Source organism: Colletotrichum higginsianum, chromosome 3 (genome assembly GCF_001672515.1).
Source record: "Colletotrichum higginsianum IMI 349063 chromosome 3, whole genome shotgun sequence".
Lineage (NCBI taxonomy): Eukaryota > Fungi > Ascomycota > Sordariomycetes > Glomerellales > Glomerellaceae > Colletotrichum > Colletotrichum higginsianum.
The window spans coordinates 489,494-503,163 of record NC_030956.1 but is presented as its reverse complement, the minus strand read 5'-3'; the positions used below and the strand labels follow the sequence as shown (position 1 = coordinate 503,163).

Below are 13,670 nucleotides of genomic sequence, written 5' to 3'. Positions count from 1 at the left end.
CTTTGGCTCTTCCCCTCTTCTCCGTCTTGTCTTCACTGACTGAAACTACAGTGTACAGGTAGGTGCGTAGAGCAAACTCATTTGCCTCACCGCCGCCCGGACGCTCGACTCGCGGCACTTCCCAGCAGTCCGTGGCAGCGGTGGCAGGTGTTGGAAGTGCTATTTCGAGCCAGTCAGTAAGTCAGTACGTCTGTGACTCCGCCTGTCCGTGTCTCTGTGTCTCTATGTCTCCCTCGCGGTGGCGGCGGAGGGATTGCACATATAGTGCGAGGTACGTCCCTTTTTCTTCGATTCTCAGCGAGGTACGTATCGCCGTCGACTATCGCCGCCACGCCACCGCTGCCGCCCCCGGCTCCTCGCAGTCGGTCTCGAGTCTGCCAGTTTGCCAGCCTTGAGTCTGCCAAGGACCGGCTCGCGCATTCCGCTGCAATCAGGCCAAGCAAGGTCTGGACTTTTCTCCCCTTTGCTCTCGTCCTCTTCGTCCTTCCTTTCTGAGTCGCCGTCTGCGGGAGGTGATCTGTGTGCCACACACACCAAGCAAAGTGCCAAACCGAACGCCAAATGCTGCTAAGCTTGCCTCCCCTCCACCCTGCATGCCACTCCCATTCCACACCCCCCCTTCCACTCTCCCACACCCACACCCCTCGCCACGCCACGCCACGCCCCTGCCCTGCGGCCTGCCCTTGGTGGTTGTCTTGGCTTTGTAAGGTACCGCCAGAAAGTACCCGACCCTACGTTAAAGAAGCGTTGCTCCTCCGACTCAACTCGCTTGAACTCTGTCACTCCCCCTTTTGACAACCAACTCATCACCAGAATATTCCAACTCCTCGACGACTCGACTCGATCGATAGACTCACAACTAACTACCCTTTTCACACCATCAGACCTACCGAGTTCATCTACACAAAAAACACTATCCGAATGACGGAGACCTCGTGTTAGCCGCTTCTTCCACGACTTCGATCGGGCCTTGCTTCACCTAATGACCGTTATCGACTTGTTTCTTCTCAGACAGCCCTTGCAAGCTGTCACTTGAAGAAGTGAACTTCGACGACAAGAACCGCCGAAGACTATCATCCCGCATACCCTTTTGAGCACGTCCTTCCTCAGCGTACTACACACACATCACCACAATGATCCCCAGAGGTCTTGCTTCCGCCTTCGGGACCCCGTCCCTTGAGATCGGCCAGATCCTACTCGGAAATGCCAGCCGCTACACAATTCAGAAGAAGATCCGTGAAGGCGTCTGGATTGCTACGTGAGTTTTGCCATTTGCCAATAGCCACAACGACGCCATTTGACTAACACTTTTGCTTAGAAACCCAATGGGCAACAAGTCCATCGTTAAGGGCGTTCAAGGCATCTCCGGCGCTCAGAATGAGCACAATGTCCTCCGCAAGTTTCAGGGCAACCCTTTCCTCCGCCCCGTCATCGATGAGATCCAGCAGGACGCACCCATGATTGTTCTTCGCCACATGGACGACCACCTGCTGAACGCGACAATCAAGAAGCCCTTGACCAACCGCGAGATTCGCTTCGTCGCCCGCGCCGTCCTCCGGGGGCTCTCCACCCTTCATAAGGACGGCTACGTTCACACCGACATCAAGCCTGATAATATCCTCGTCAACTACGCTTCGGATTCCGAGGCCGACCCCGATCTGCGTTTCTCCGACGTTCAGATTGGTGACCTGGGTGCCTCGTACTCGATTGATTCTGACGTTGCCACCAAGGGCTTCTTGATTGGTGCTCCCATCTGGACGAGCCCCGAGGTGCTCATGGAGGTTCCCTGGGGAACTGCTAGCGATATCTGGGCCTTTGGTTCCATGATGATTGCCCTCCTTCACGGCGGCGACTACAATCCCTTCCGTCCCACCAACGCTCGCTACCACGACCGAAGCTATGTCTTTGAGGTTCTCCGCCAGCAGTCTCGCCGTTTCGGAGCCATTCCCGAGACCTACCTTGAGCGGGCTCGTCCCGGCAAGGCCATGGCAGCCAAGGCATTGACTGTTGGCCGCAAGGTTGAACCCCTCGACTTCCGCACCGCCTCCCATTTCATCAACCGCATTATGCGTATGGATGCCGCCGAGCGTCCCTCGGCCGACCAACTCCTCGAAGAGATGTCCGGCTTGTTCGAGGACTAAGACTGTCGGCCAATCGACAAATGATCATTTCACGAATTAAAGACGAAGCGAAGAAACCCAGAGACGGGTAAACAGCGACTTACTTTCTACGGTGTATCCATAATTGGACACCTTCGTTACACAACATGGGGATGATATTAGTAGAACTTAATGAGGAAGAAAACGGTGACAGCCATCGGGCTGTTCATCCCTTTTGTTTTGATCATACACCGAACAGTATTGTCGGTGGGTAATTGTCAATTTCAGCGGGGACAGTTGGGGTTTCAACGGGAATCAATCAAGGGGGTTTCTGGGTCCGCAAACCATGATCGAACGGAATCAAATATCGGAAATGGAAGAACAAAAAAGTTAGGGATTTTAGGGCAAGCGATTTGTTTTGGAGAGCGAAAAAAAAAAGCATAGACACACCGGTGGTGCTGTACAAAGAGATAGACGACATAGACCTTGGGTCAGATCATAGATATCTGCCCATACCAAGCAATTACTGCAACCTTTCCAAGAGATTGGCGCAGACTTTTATTACATCTACACCTGTTCCATACACAGATCTAATGATCTTTTACCGCCAATGATCTAGTTTTTGATTAATTCTGCAACGGCTGGTGTTCGTATATCTGAAACCCATAATCCATGATGTATGTTCATGACGAGATAAAAGTAGACAGAAACTTGGCTCATGCGATTGGGACATGCTGCCATCCGATGCCAATGGCTCGGATCGAAAGAGGATCAAGGCTGTGTCTTCCATTGTTAGACATGAATCTACGTTGGATGGATGCTCTGCGGATGAAAAGCTGACCACGTCTTGAGGTTATTCTGCCCATGGCCCCTATCTGTAGCAGGGTAAGGAAATTTTGTCTACATTTACAAGGCCTCCTCCTCCTCCTTTTCCCCCCGTCTCTCTCTTTGTCTTCTTCTTCCTCATCTTCCTCTTATTCTTCTTCAGAGACGCCCCCCCCAAAGTTGAATTACATTTTGTTCTATACACCCGACGCTCCGCTCGTCCTCGTCCTCGTCGCCGCCGTCGTCGTCACCGCCACCTTACAACAAGCCCTGCTTCTGCAGATCGTAGTAGACCTTCTCCGGCATGACGTTGCCGTCGGCGTCCTCCATCTGCACGACGCTGCCCTCGTCGACCTTGGTCTTCTTGGCCTCGCGCTGGATCTTGTCCCACAGGTTGACGGCCTCCTCGATGCTCGTGATGTCGCGGAACAGGCTCGTGTGGGTGATGCCCAGGCACCGCAGGCCGTGCACGTGGCGAGCCTCGTTGAAGTGCTTGTCAAAGGCCCGGCGGCCCATGTAGACGAAGTTGCCGCAGATCTCGCAGGGGAACTCCACGCCGAGGCCGTGCAGCCGGTACAGCCAGAAGGGGATGGGCTTGCCGTCCCACGCGAGCGGCAGCTTGAGCGGGTTGTAGATCTTCTCCTCACCGTCCTCGCCGTCGTCGTCATCGTCGTCGCCGTCGCCGGCCCCGCCGCCGTGCATGCCGCCGCCGCCGCCGGGTGCCGAGTACGACAGGTTCAGGATGTTTTCGAGCTCCTGCTGACGCTCGCGCTCCGTCATGCCCTGGCGCCGCTCGACGTTGACCCGCGTGTCGCCGCGCTCCGTGCTCATGGCCGCCGCGAGCCGCTTGACGCGGTACTCGCGTTCGGCGACCGCCCTCTCCTTGAGCCTCGTCGCCGATACTTTGTTGCCGTTGGTGCTGCCGTCCACCCCGTCGCCGCCCTCCTCATCGCGGCGCGCTTTCCTCGCCTCGGCGGCCTTGATATGCTTGCGGCCCGTCAGGTGTGACCGATAGACGTTTTCGTTCTTGAATTCCCTCTCGCAGTCGTCGCACCACACTGCGTCGGCCGTGCTGGGCTCCCGCGCCGTGCCGTTTGTGCCCTCCTCCTTCTGCCACCCGACCACCTCGTCCTTCTCCCAGGCTGTCTCGAAGTCGTTGTCGAAGCCCAGGAACACCTTGTCGAGGTTCTCGAGCGGCCGCGTGCGGCGCATGAAGGACTCGAGGTACTCGGCCAGCTCGCCGACGTACTTGAAGTACTGGTCCGTCAACTTCTCGGCGCGCTTCAAGCCGCCGTAGCCCGAGCTGAAGTTGTCAAAGACCTCGAGGTACTGCAGATACGATAGGCGCTTGACGTTGGGCAAGTTGAGGTACGATTCGTGGCAGGTGTGCAGGTCGAAGAAGCGGCCAAAGCCCTCCTCGCCTGTGAAGAGACGGTCGACAATGTAGGGCATGATCTCGCCATCGTCGGGCTTCTTGACGCGGTAGCGCACCTCCGAGTTCTCGGCCTGCTCGTTGGGATACTTTGCGTGGTGCTCGCGGGCGTCCTTGAGTTGGCCGTAGAACTCCTCAAAGGGGTCGCCGGTTCCAATGTTCTGGATCTCGCGCGAGCGTTGGCCGTCGGCGTCGCGGTAAATGTCGAGGAGCTTGACGGACTGCGTCTGGATCTGGTCGAGCAGCTGGCCGATCTCATGGTCGCGATTAAGGCGGTCGCGAATGTGTTTTGGTTCCTCGCTGATGCGGTCGGCGATACCCTGCTCGAGGCGCTCGAGGTCCTCGTGGAGGTAGCGCTGCTCTTCGATTATGCCCATGGTCGCGCGCGCTTCGTGGGTAGAGCCGGGCGGTTGTTTTTTGGGGGGGGGTTGTCGATGAGGGTCGTTGGTCGTCGCAAGGCTCTGGAGGGAAAATTCAAGGTCGGTAGCCTTCTGGAGCGAGCGCGATGGCTGATTGCTGAGTGGCCCACTGAATAAGGTCGCTTTAGCTCCGGTTTTGGGGTTGTGTAGAGCACTGTAGAAACCTCACGGTGGCAAACCGGGGCTGGATTTCCACCATCCGGCTCACCGGATATTCCGCTCCGCTCGCTCGTCCATTGTTCCTGCCAGCAGCCATTGAAGCTTCAGCGGGCGCCCCTCTAAAATTTCGCCTTTGCCTGCATCAATCGCCCTGCGACGCCATTGAACATCATCGCGAACTATCCCCTCCTATTTTGACAATCAACACCACCATACATCATCCCGGACCACCACACAAATCATCATCATGGCGGAAGGTAGCGGAATCGACCGTAAGGCTGAGGAGAGGATGGAGTTCTCCACCTCTAAGGAAGTGACGGTTCACCCGACCTTCGAGTCGATGTCTCTCAAGGGTACGTAAGGCTGTGTACAAAACCACTACTTTCTATAAACCCCTCTGTTTCTTTTCATTGGAGAATCGCATGCTGACTAGCGCACTAAAGAAAATCTCTTGCGCGGCATCTACGCTTATGGCTACGAATCCCCTTCGGCCGTCCAGTCCCGCGCCATCGTCCAGGTCTGCAAGGGCCGCGACACCATTGCCCAGGCCCAGTCCGGTACGGGTAAGACGGCGACCTTCTCGATCAGCATGCTCCAGGTTATCGACACGGCGGTGCGCGAGACCCAGGCTCTCGTCCTCTCCCCGACCCGCGAACTTGCGACCCAGATCCAGTCCGTCGTCATGGCCCTCGGCGACTACATGAACGTCCAATGTCACGCCTGCATTGGAGGCACCAACGTTGGCGAGGACATCCGCAAGCTTGACTACGGCCAGCACATCGTCTCGGGAACTCCGGGACGTGTCGCCGACATGATCCGCCGCCGTCACTTGCGCACGCGCCACATCAAGATGCTCGTCCTCGATGAGGCCGACGAGCTCCTCAACCGCGGATTCCGTGAGCAGATCTACGACGTTTACCGATACCTGCCGCCCGCGACGCAGGTCGTCGTTGTCAGTGCTACGCTGCCGTACGACGTGCTCGACATGACGACCAAGTTCATGACGGACCCCGTGCGCATCCTCGTCAAGCGTGACGAACTGACGCTCGAGGGACTCAAGCAATACTTTATCGCCGTCGAGAAGGAGGACTGGAAGTTCGATACCCTGTGCGATCTCTACGACACCCTGACCATCACGCAGGCCGTCATCTTCTGCAACACGCGGAGGAAGGTCGACTGGCTGACGGACAAGATGCGCGAGGCCAACTTCACCGTCAGCAGCATGCACGGCGACATGCCGCAGAAGGAGCGTGACAGCATTATGCAGGATTTCCGCCAGGGCAACAGCCGTGTGCTCATCTCGACCGATGTGTGGGCGCGCGGTATCGATGTGCAGCAGGTCAGTCTGGTCATCAACTACGACCTGCCGAGCAACCGTGAAAACTATATCCACCGCATCGGCCGAAGCGGTCGCTTTGGACGCAAGGGTGTCGCCATCAACTTCGTTACCAGCGAGGATGTCCGTATCTTGCGCGACATTGAGTGTGAGTATCTTCCCGAATCCGAAGCCGAGACTGGTAAGCTAATCCCGGACTTGCAGTATACTACTCGACCCAGATCGATGAGATGCCCATGAACGTGGCCGATCTCATCTCTTAAGCTTGTGGCTGAGATGAACCCAACAAGTTTCTGATACCTTCGCTTCAGCAGAAGCCGAGGGTCATGACGAAAAGGCTGACGAGAAAGCCGTCAAGCCATGAAGAAGCGGAGGAAGGGGGCTCGAGTTGGAAGCAGGTGAACACTTCATGATCCGTTTTGCTTAAAATGCCATTATGCTAACCGCTTCTGAAAGATGCATACAAGATTGTCAACCAAAAACAAAACTCACAACTTCACGAGTGACCGGCAGGCGTCAAAACGAACAACTGGATCGTTGATTTCTAGGCGCACAATGTCATTATTCGTAGTACTATGAACAGCTGCACTTTGCGCTGAATGGGTATACAAACGCATGATACCCTCCATCGCCCCTCTTGCCGCTCCCAACACCATGCAAGCACACATTCCCTGGTAAAATCTGGAGCCCGAAAGCTCTCTGTTGCTTCGCGTTGTCCGCGCTGTTCACGTGACTATTTGTCTGCTAACTAAACACTTTTCGCTGTCAAATACGGAACCCCTCAAACACCCCTTCTTCCGATGTGCATGTATGTGCTTGCTTCATTATACTCGGTCCTCGAAAATCGGAGGGCCCAGCCGTCCGACAAACTGATGGTTTTGCTCGTGTCTCGGCATTGAGCCACGGGTCTTCGCCCCTTGTGGCACCTGCAACCTCGACTTGAACACCATCGTCGACGGCCACTGCACCGGCGCGCCGGTGTTGGCCTCAGCCAAGTGGAACTCCCCGTCCCGGCGGCTCTCGACGTCCGCCGTCGGCAGCGTGTACCTGAAGTCAAACAGGCTCGCAAAGGTGTCGCGCTGGACCCGCGGGCGGCTGCGTTTCGTCCCGATGCTGGGGGGCCGTTGGTAGTGCGCCTCAGCCTCACCGTTGGAGAAGTTCTTTTCCCAGTCGCCTCGTGCGGCGGCATGGGTGGTAGAGGACGAGGAGGAAGACGAGGAGCCTTTGCGACCGCTTGCGGGGGAGATGAAGAACCAGGGGCAGAGGCGGCAGAGCAGGGGCTTCAGGGTCGGGAGACAAGCAGTGACGATGGCGGCGTGGACCTCGACGCAGGTGAGGTTGGCGATGCTGACGGCGGACCAGGTCACGTCCATGACCTGCTCGGGGGTCTGGTCTCTATGAAAGATGCGGACAAGCCGGAGTATAGAGATGGCGCAGACGCTTTCGCGGGTTATGCCTGTTAGCCTTCTGGTCCGGCTTCACGAAGGAAAGAAGAGACGAGGTCGGATCGTGGGCGTAACTTACAGAAACGCGAGGCAGAAGACAAAATACAGCCCCGTCTTCTGCCGGCGCGGGAGGCGCATGGAGGAGATGATGGGCAGCGGCAGGAGGAAGATGAGAAAGTCGGTGGCCAGGTGCAGGCACACGTTGCCCCAGAAGACGGGGGGCGGGTGGCAATACACCGGCGGGTCGATGGGGTCCCAGCGCCAGCTGGCCTGGAGGGGAACGCAGGTCGTGAGGATGCTAACGATGATCCAGGCGTGGGAGACGATGACGACGGCAAGCAGGATCTTGGCGAGCAGGCGGGCGAGGTCGTAGGTGAGGACGCGGATGTAGAGGAGTAGGATGGAGATCTTTGTCAGGGTGATGCTGACGGAGTAGAAGATGTTTGTGAAGATGCCCGTCTGGATGTAGGAGGAGAAGGAGGGCCAGGCGTAGTAAAGGTGTTCGCCGAGGCCGAAGTTGAGTTCTGGAGGCGGCAAGTCAGTAAGTACCCTTGGCCTCGCACATTGGCACGACGGTGTAGGAAAGGAGGAAGAAGCAATACGCCACAGAAAGGAGGAAGAAACAAACATACGTGTGATCATGCCGGCGCTCGTGCAGATGGCGAACATGAGGGACGCGAGGATGATCCAGTCTTCCCACTTCACGGAGCGCAGGATGCGGACGCGGGTGTAGAGGCGCATGCAGACGAAGGCGGCGGCGACGACAGCGGAGAGCACGGCGACGGGCACGACGGAGATGCTGTTCCGCTCGTTCGGATCCTGGGGTCGCGGGAGGAGGCCGAGCCACGGCGGGATTGCGGTGTTTTTGCCGCCGGTCGTGGCGGCGGCAGCATCAGCGGCGGGGTCAGAGGTGACGGAGCGGAGGACGAGGAGTGGAGCTGCCCCGATGCCGGTGCCGGCGTTGAGGCCGGGGGGCGGCATCTCGGGTTGAATGATCGGTTGAATGATTGGGTTGGTTGAGGTGGGCTTCAGTCAAAGATTGTCATGTATCGTGAGGCCATTATTCGTTTGACTGTCTATGCTGAAGACTGTTCTCGAGTTGGCGATGTTGGTGCGTGGAGATGACTTGTGCGGTTCGTTTTCGGGCAACGAGAACGATCAACGATGATAGTTGTGTCTCTTTCGAGACGAGTAAACGTATGCCACCAGTGGCTCGCAACCGAACTAGACGTCGATCAAGACGAGTTCTAGCTCATGATACTGTTATTAGTGTCGTCGTTGTTGTCGGACGTCGAAGGACAAAAAAAGAAACGGGAGGAACGAGAGGGAAAAAAGATGGAGATGGTGAAAGAGAGGAAAGATACAACCTGAAGAGGGGTGGGCGGGTCACTCGATCTTAAACCACCTGGGCGTTTGGGAACGCCGTGGCAGTGTACCGCCTGCCCCCTTGTTGTTCGGAGACAACAGAAGAGAGAAGTCAAGGGTAGCCGCGATGTTGTCGCACACATAACGACGGATCAGGGGTAAAGGCCATGGGGGTGGTGGGATAGATAGCCAGGATCTGTGACGGGTGCAGGAACCCATGTCTACCTCTGCAGACTCGCAAAACGCAAACCCCCCAGATTTCGGCAGGAGATCCTGTTGGATGGTTGAATGGTCGGATGGACGGCGGTGGGTTTGGTCAGGCTCGGCGGGTCGAGTGGGTGAGAGAGAGAGAGAGAGATAGAGGGAGGGAGGGAGAGAGGTCTGGATCTCGTGTCGGGCAGGGGACAGGCTCCGTGCCGCTTGCGTTACATGTTTGTGATTTCCAGCGCCATCCCCTCCCCAGGTTATGATGAGAAAGACGCGGCTCAGTCTGGCAGCATGATTGGTGCGATGGGTTACGCCGCTTCAGGGGCAAACAAAGTGTTGCTCGGTGTTGGATCGCTGTTGTGGCCATTGGGAACGTGTGCTTAGGTGCACCATTTCACTGGTGGTATTCTCACGGCAGACAAGCTGAGTGATGCGTAGAACGGTCTCGCCAGGACGCTCCGAGGTCTAACACTGACAGTCTTGCCAACCCACCTTGACAGAAACTCTGTTACCCGCCTTCATCGTGGCGTGCTGGCCCTTGGGAGACGGACAGATGGACACACACTTGAAGCAGATCGGCCCCGCGGAGTATCCCACTCAGTTGGGTCGATGCCAAGGCTATGATCAGCAGAGCGGTGCAGGCATGGGGCCGCTTTGCCGGCCTGCCCGGGCCTCTCTCGGGCCATGTCTGAAAGGCAGTCGGAGAATAAATAGGCAAAGCCCGGGGATGACAACGGCCCCGTCGGGTTGTTGGGCGTTTCAGTCCCCGCCCTGCGATTCACAGGTTCCGACAGGTAGGAGTCAAGACTCTTGGCAGATTTCCGTCCATCTGGCAGGCTTGACGGCTCCTAGTGGACGGAGAGGAAGAAACCGAACGAGTGAGTGTGAGTGAGTTTGAGGCAACACCTGAGAGCGCGGTTCCGGGTGAGGCGTTGAGGAACGACGAGTTGAAAGCTCCCCTCCCGCGGCCAGCCCGTTGTCCGTCCCGAAGAGCATGCCCCGAACACGGCGTCTTTCATTCTGAGCCTCCATAAATCTGGTTTCTGTCTTCAACATCAGGGACGGACGACTCACCGACTTCTCAGCTCGTACACTCCCGGTCAGTGGCCGCGACGTCAACACAGCCTGCGCCGTCTCATCGGATCGTCTCTGAGCTTAACCACGGTGAACTGGCGCTCGTCCTCATGCCATCCGAAGCATCCAGATCCTTTCTCCAGAACTCTCGCGGCATTCCAGCTTGGCCAGACTCGGCTATCCTGGCTAACGATAAAACTCTCTTTAGTGGCCGCCGACCCATGCATGTCCGACTGCCGGCCGGTCAACAGGGCGCAAGGGGCTCAGTGCCTCCACGTCCCAGACGGGACCTCACACGCCAGTCGCAGGAAGTTGATGAAGCTCTTACACGCTGCTCCCGCCGGGGCTCTCCCTCATTCTCAGAAGCCCAGGCACCCTCGAAGCCTCTCGCTCGCGGCGGGAAGTGGCTCTATTATCTGAGGCCACTTTGTCTAGCTTACTTGGGTTGTCCACGCTTGACACGAGAGCGGTAGGCCGCACTCACTGACTCACGCACCGTTGGGTTCGGAGTATTTTTCCTTTTTCCCCTTCGCTTAGAACGGAGGTTGAATCGTGTTCCCAATGATTCTTGTTTTGTTCTTCCCGAAGCACAGCCTCGAACCTCGCCGCAGGTTCAGGGTCCGGACGCCATCAGCCACGGCCACTTTCTCTGCATCCACAGTCAAACAGTCAAACAGTCAAACAGCCAAGGACGTGTGCCGGACGCCACCATTCCAACAGTCTTCACTGGCTTAGAATTGTCTCGATCGAGTTACTTGATGCCGACTCACTCGCCATGCCCAACCTCCAACGAGAGGCCCCAAAAAACACGGCACTGTTGGCATAGTCCAAGTTGCCCTCATCGGAACCATGCCAATTACAGCACCAGGAAACCCAGCCGACCACGTGGTTTTGACGGACCTTCTGGCTATCGCTTCTTGGGTATCAGAGTATAGGCGTGTGGCTGTTTGACCTGACTTGTGTAGTGGTCACGAGATGGCTCTAAACTCTAGCAGGAACCGGAATAGGGTGTTTGACCACGGAGTGAACTAGCTCACAACTTCATACTGTCTCCGGCCCAAGCTTACGTTCTGGATCATCTACGTGACACAGGCAAATTATAGCGAACATCGGATGGGCATCCTGGACAAGAGCGCATGCTACGGGGGGATGGGCTCGTTTGCGCCGGGAACATGCTCCTTGATTGATCGACTGACGAGAACAATCCTCCACCACTAAGAAACAGCGGCGGTTTACCGACCTAGCCCATCCCCTCTCCATGGGCCCCGGCGAGCTTTTGCGAGACCCAGACCGTATTCACACCCTCTCCCCCCCCCTTTCAACTCGAGTCGGACTTCAGGCTGACAATGGCCTCAGCCCGCAAGGCCTCCCGCCTGCTGAGACTCTGGGGGTCAAAGTATGGCCTCTCGCCCAGGCTCACGGAGCGCGAGCCCTTCCTCTCGCCGAGGCCCTCGGTCACGTAGTCCGGCGTGGCGGCGTGGTACACGGAGCGGTTGTCCCAGATGGCCACGTCGTTCTCGTTCTGCCAGCGGTACCGCACCTGCAGGTCGTGGTTCTCGACGATGAGCTGCACGAACCAGTCGAGGAAGTGCCGCGACTCCTCGTCCGACAGCCCGTTGATCCGCGACACGTGGTGGCCCGCGGCGAAGATGCTCCTCCACCCGGTCACCGGGTTGGTGCGGACGACCGGGTGGACGGCCTCGAGGAGCTCGCCGACGTTCTCGGGGGCGCCGCGCGCCTCGGTGAAGAGCTTGAAGCCGTTCTTCTCCGCCGCGGCGTTGAAGCCGGGCTGCGCGTACGTCGCGGTCAGGGTGTCGAGGAACCGTTGGAGCGGCTTCGATATCCGGTCGTACACCTCGTAGCCCGAGGCCCAGAGGGTGTCTGTGGGCATTGTCAGCGTCGGCGGTTGATGCGAGGGCGATAGCCGGGGAAAAACCAACCTCCTCCCGTCTTGGGCAGCTGGGTCAGACGCAGCAGAGCGTAGTCGCTCGGGACGGGCTCGAAGGTGATGTCCGAGTGCCACTGCGTCTTTTGCGTCTGCTTCTTGGTGTAGTTCAGGAAGCGGTGCAAGTCCAGCTTCTTGGCCTGCGCCGACGAGATGACGCTGATCGCATCGTCCTTGGTGTCGCCCCTCGCGGAGTTGTTGACGGGGTGGATGTGGAGCTTCGAGGTCGAGGGCTTCCCCGAGAGCTCGCCCAGGCGCTGGACGAGTTCCTTCTGCAGGTCATTGTCGATGTTGTCCTGCTTGCGGAAGAACACGACGCCGCGTTGCGAGACTTGGGGCTTTTGTTAGATATGTGTTCTTTCTCTCTCTCCGGCGGAGACGGGGGCTCACTAGTGATTGCCAGGTCGCGGATGAGGTCGTCAGAGTTCGGTGCTCTGAGGAGCTCCTTAAGATCGACGGTCGGGTACTCGCGGCCGATGATGGGCGTCACGTCGAAATGCTCGAACTGGTCGAGGACGCCGCTCTTCTTGAGAGGCTCCTTGTGGCCTGTCCGGACTTCGGGAAGCTCCTCTTCCTGGGCCGAGAGTCCAGAAGCGGGTTGCGATTCCTTCGCTGGCAGTACCTTCGCCTTGATGTCCTCGACCTTGGCCGCTGCGGCTTCTGTTGCTGATGGGGACATTTTGCTGGTTTTTAAGAAGCGTCACGTATCAATTCTCGCACTCACACTAGAGATGTTTCTGCGACATGGCGGCAGAGGGGTCTGTTCGTGTCTTATACACCCATTTTGCCATGACTGTACACCACTTCAGACCGCGAGCGACGGGCCGTCGAGGCGAAAGTTTACGTGATATCACGCGATTTGCAACTCAGATTCTGCAATAGGAAAGCGGTAGTTTCAGGGAACCAATCGCCAGTAATCTCGTGCACACAGAACTAGCATGAAAGAGACAGGCGCACATCGACATGAGGCCAAACGTTGCTCGCCGGTACTCGGCGGCACACGTCGACGCCGAATCGGAGCCGTGTCACCTTCATCCCGCCTATGTTAGTTTGTCTTGGCCGGTGTATCGACACGCGGGGGCGGCCAATGGGGCATGGATGAGCGACGGAGAGAACAGGCAGCGCCTCGAGGATAAGATGGGATGCAGCGTTGTGGCATAGGGTGGTGATGCAATTTTGGTATCGATCGCGAGCGGGGAGGGGGGTAACCCCGCGCTGGTGATCCAATCCCGACGAGCGGATATCGCATCGCATCGCAGGGAGGAACGTTCGGACGAATTCAAACGAAATGGGACGATGTGCTTACGGACTGCTATGACCAATGACCGTCATCCACGGAAGGCCAACATGTTGAACTCCAAGGA

At 57.5% G+C, this 13,670-nt stretch overlaps 5 protein-coding genes across 5 annotated transcripts; 2 read left to right on the top strand and 3 right to left on the bottom strand.

Moving 5' to 3' along the window:
- Positions 1 to 1,133: 1,133 nt before the first annotated feature.
- Positions 1,134 to 2,141, top strand: CH63R_03699 (Serine/threonine protein kinase; the record flags this gene model as incomplete). Its single annotated transcript, XM_018298674.1, has 2 exons — positions 1,134 to 1,258; positions 1,319 to 2,141. The coding sequence occupies 2 exons, from the start codon at positions 1,134 to 1,136 to the stop codon at positions 2,139 to 2,141; spliced, it is 948 nt and encodes a 315-aa protein (XP_018159920.1).
- Positions 2,142 to 3,182: 1,041 nt separating this feature from the next.
- On the bottom strand, positions 3,183 to 4,733 carry CH63R_03698 (Splicing factor 3a; the record flags this gene model as incomplete). Its single annotated transcript, XM_018298673.1, has 1 exon — positions 3,183 to 4,733. The coding sequence occupies one exon, from the start codon at positions 4,731 to 4,733 to the stop codon at positions 3,183 to 3,185; it is 1,551 nt and encodes a 516-aa protein (XP_018159919.1).
- A 448-nt stretch (positions 4,734 to 5,181) lies between these two features.
- Positions 5,182 to 6,533, top strand: CH63R_03697 (DEAD/DEAH box helicase; the record flags this gene model as incomplete). Its single annotated transcript, XM_018298672.1, has 3 exons — positions 5,182 to 5,287; positions 5,378 to 6,451; positions 6,475 to 6,533. 3 exons carry the CDS (start codon positions 5,182 to 5,184, stop codon positions 6,531 to 6,533), a joined length of 1,239 nt encoding a protein of 412 aa, XP_018159918.1.
- A 561-nt stretch (positions 6,534 to 7,094) lies between these two features.
- On the bottom strand, positions 7,095 to 8,696 carry CH63R_03696 (Integral membrane protein; the record flags this gene model as incomplete). Its single annotated transcript, XM_018298671.1, has 3 exons — positions 7,095 to 7,665; positions 7,795 to 8,239; positions 8,348 to 8,696. The coding sequence occupies 3 exons, from the start codon at positions 8,694 to 8,696 to the stop codon at positions 7,095 to 7,097; spliced, it is 1,365 nt and encodes a 454-aa protein (XP_018159917.1).
- A 2,983-nt stretch (positions 8,697 to 11,679) lies between these two features.
- On the bottom strand, positions 11,680 to 12,985 carry CH63R_03695 (TfdA family Taurine catabolism dioxygenase TauD; the record flags this gene model as incomplete). Its single annotated transcript, XM_018298670.1, has 3 exons — positions 11,680 to 12,242; positions 12,302 to 12,637; positions 12,697 to 12,985. The coding sequence occupies 3 exons, from the start codon at positions 12,983 to 12,985 to the stop codon at positions 11,680 to 11,682; spliced, it is 1,188 nt and encodes a 395-aa protein (XP_018159916.1).
- Between the last annotated feature and the right edge of the window lie 685 nt (positions 12,986 to 13,670).